The sequence below is a fragment of the Priapulus caudatus genome, unplaced genomic scaffold (genome assembly GCF_000485595.1).
Source record: "Priapulus caudatus unplaced genomic scaffold, Priapulus_caudatus-5.0.1 Scaffold318, whole genome shotgun sequence".
NCBI lineage: Eukaryota > Metazoa > Priapulida > Priapulimorpha > Priapulimorphida > Priapulidae > Priapulus > Priapulus caudatus.
This window is the reverse complement of record NW_014577379.1, coordinates 249,248-251,257: the sequence shown is the minus strand read 5'-3', so window position 1 is coordinate 251,257 and position 2,010 is coordinate 249,248. Positions and strand designations below refer to the sequence as shown.

General features: G+C 49.5%; 1 protein-coding gene across 1 annotated transcript in view; it reads right to left on the bottom strand.

Annotated features, from left to right (window-relative positions):
* The window catches only part of LOC106808959, an 11,665-nt gene extending 11,452 nt beyond the window's left edge, over window positions 1–213 (bottom strand). Inside the window, exon 1 of the mRNA XM_014811890.1 lies at window positions 58–213. Coding sequence (XP_014667376.1) covers window positions 58–213 — 156 coding nt within the window. The remainder of the gene's footprint in view (window positions 1–57) is intronic.
* Between the last annotated feature and the right edge of the window lie 1,797 nt (window positions 214–2,010).

The window sequence follows — 2,010 nt, the reverse complement described above, 5'->3', positions numbered from 1 at the left end:
GGCGGCGAGGTCGGCGACGGACAGCGAGACGATGGCAGCGTGGCGGCTCGAGCGCACGTAGCGGTAGCGCGCCGCCGCGACGACGACAAGCGCGTTTCCGACGAGCGCGAACGACGCTAGCGTAGCCGTGGCGACTGCGACGCCGACGCGGGCGTCGTGAGAGAGCGTCTTGTTGATCGGCGGGTGCAGCTTTATCCACTCAGGGTCGGCCATTGCTGGTCCTACTGTAGCGTGGTAATGTTACACACGTGGTGTAGCTGGGATGGTTCTACTGTAGCGTGGTAATGTTACACACGTGGTGTAGCTGGGATGGTCCTACTGTAGCGTGGTAATGTTACACACGTGGTGTAGCTACGATGGTCCTACTGTAGCGTGGTAATGTTACACACGTGGTGTAGCTACGATGGTCCTACTGTAGCGTGGTAATGTTACACACGTGGTGTAGCTGGGATGGTCCTGCTGTAGCGTGGTAATGTTACACACGTGGTGTAGCTGGGATGGTCCTACTGTTAATCGAGTTAACCTTAATCGAGTTAAGGCCCCATGTAGACGCTTAACTCGAGTTAAGGTTCGTCGTGTAGACGTAGCTTATGAATTTAATATGAAGAAGGGTTATCCTAGCATAGATTTATATGATAAAATTTCATCAGTGGACTTCACTTCAGAAATAGGAAACAGACCTTGCATGTAAGGTCTCCGCTGGATATTAATATTTTATACTATCAAGTACATAACCTGGCTACGTTACTGTTTTAGCGCATGTGCAATATCTCACCAGAGGAGTTTTATTTCGTGATGAAAACCCATTTAATTTGGTCAGGGGATATCTCAACATAGGCTTCTGTATTAAAATCTTATCAATAGACCTGCGTTTATAGTTAGGAGAACGCCATAGCCTGTAGGGTTCAAACTCCTACTTTATCCCCGCCCGCCCTTCCCCTTGTCTCCATTGTCGCACTCTCAGCCTTCTTCTCCTTCCACCGCCTCTCGACTGTCTTCCCTGCCACCTTCCCTCAGTTTCCCACCCCTCTCTCCCTCAGCAAGCTATATTTAAGTACTTTTCCTTTGGCCGTACGGCACGTCTGAAACGGTGCTCGCGCATGCGCAATATCTCCCGAGAAAAAGAATATTTTGCAATCAATATGAATTTAAAATGAAGAAGGGTTATCCCAGCATAGATTTATATGATAAAATTTCATCAGTACACCTCACTTCAGAAATAGGAAGCAGACCTTGCATGTAAGGTTCCCGCTGCCTATATACCATTAACTACATAACCTGGCTACGTTAGTGTTTTAGCGCATGCGTAATATCTCACCAGAAGAGTTTTATTTCGTGATGAAAACGCATTTAATATGGTCAGGGAATATCACACCATAAGCCTCGTCTACACGACGAACCTTAACTCGAGTTAAGCGTCTACACGGGGCCTTAACTCGAGTTAAGCTCACTCGAGTTAGCGTTAACTCGAGTTAGCTTAACCTCGCCAGTCGATCGAGGTTAAGCTAACTCGAGTTACCTTAACTCGAGTTAAGGCCCCGTGTAAACGCTTAACTCGAGTTAGCGAATAGTACATAACTCCACGATAGGCGGCAACACTAGTACGATGTACGTACACACGCAAGCACGCACGCACGTCTACGTGCACATGCATGCACGCACGCACGTATGCACGCACGTGTACGTGCACACGCACGAACGCCCGTGTACGTACACACGTACGCACGCACGCACGCAAGTATACGTGCACACGCACGCACACACGCACGCACGTTTACATACACACGCACGCACGCACGCATGCATAATAAATCGGTAATAATCGCTATCGGGTGTTGTCGTGTAGACGCTACATAATCGCTAACTCGAGTTAAGGTTCGTCGTGTAGACGAGGCTATAGGCTTCATGTGTGGGTATACGTGCACGTACTTGCACGCGCGTGCGGTTGTACGTGCACGTACTTGCACGCGCGGTGCGGCTGTACGTGCACGTACTTGCACGCGCGTGCGG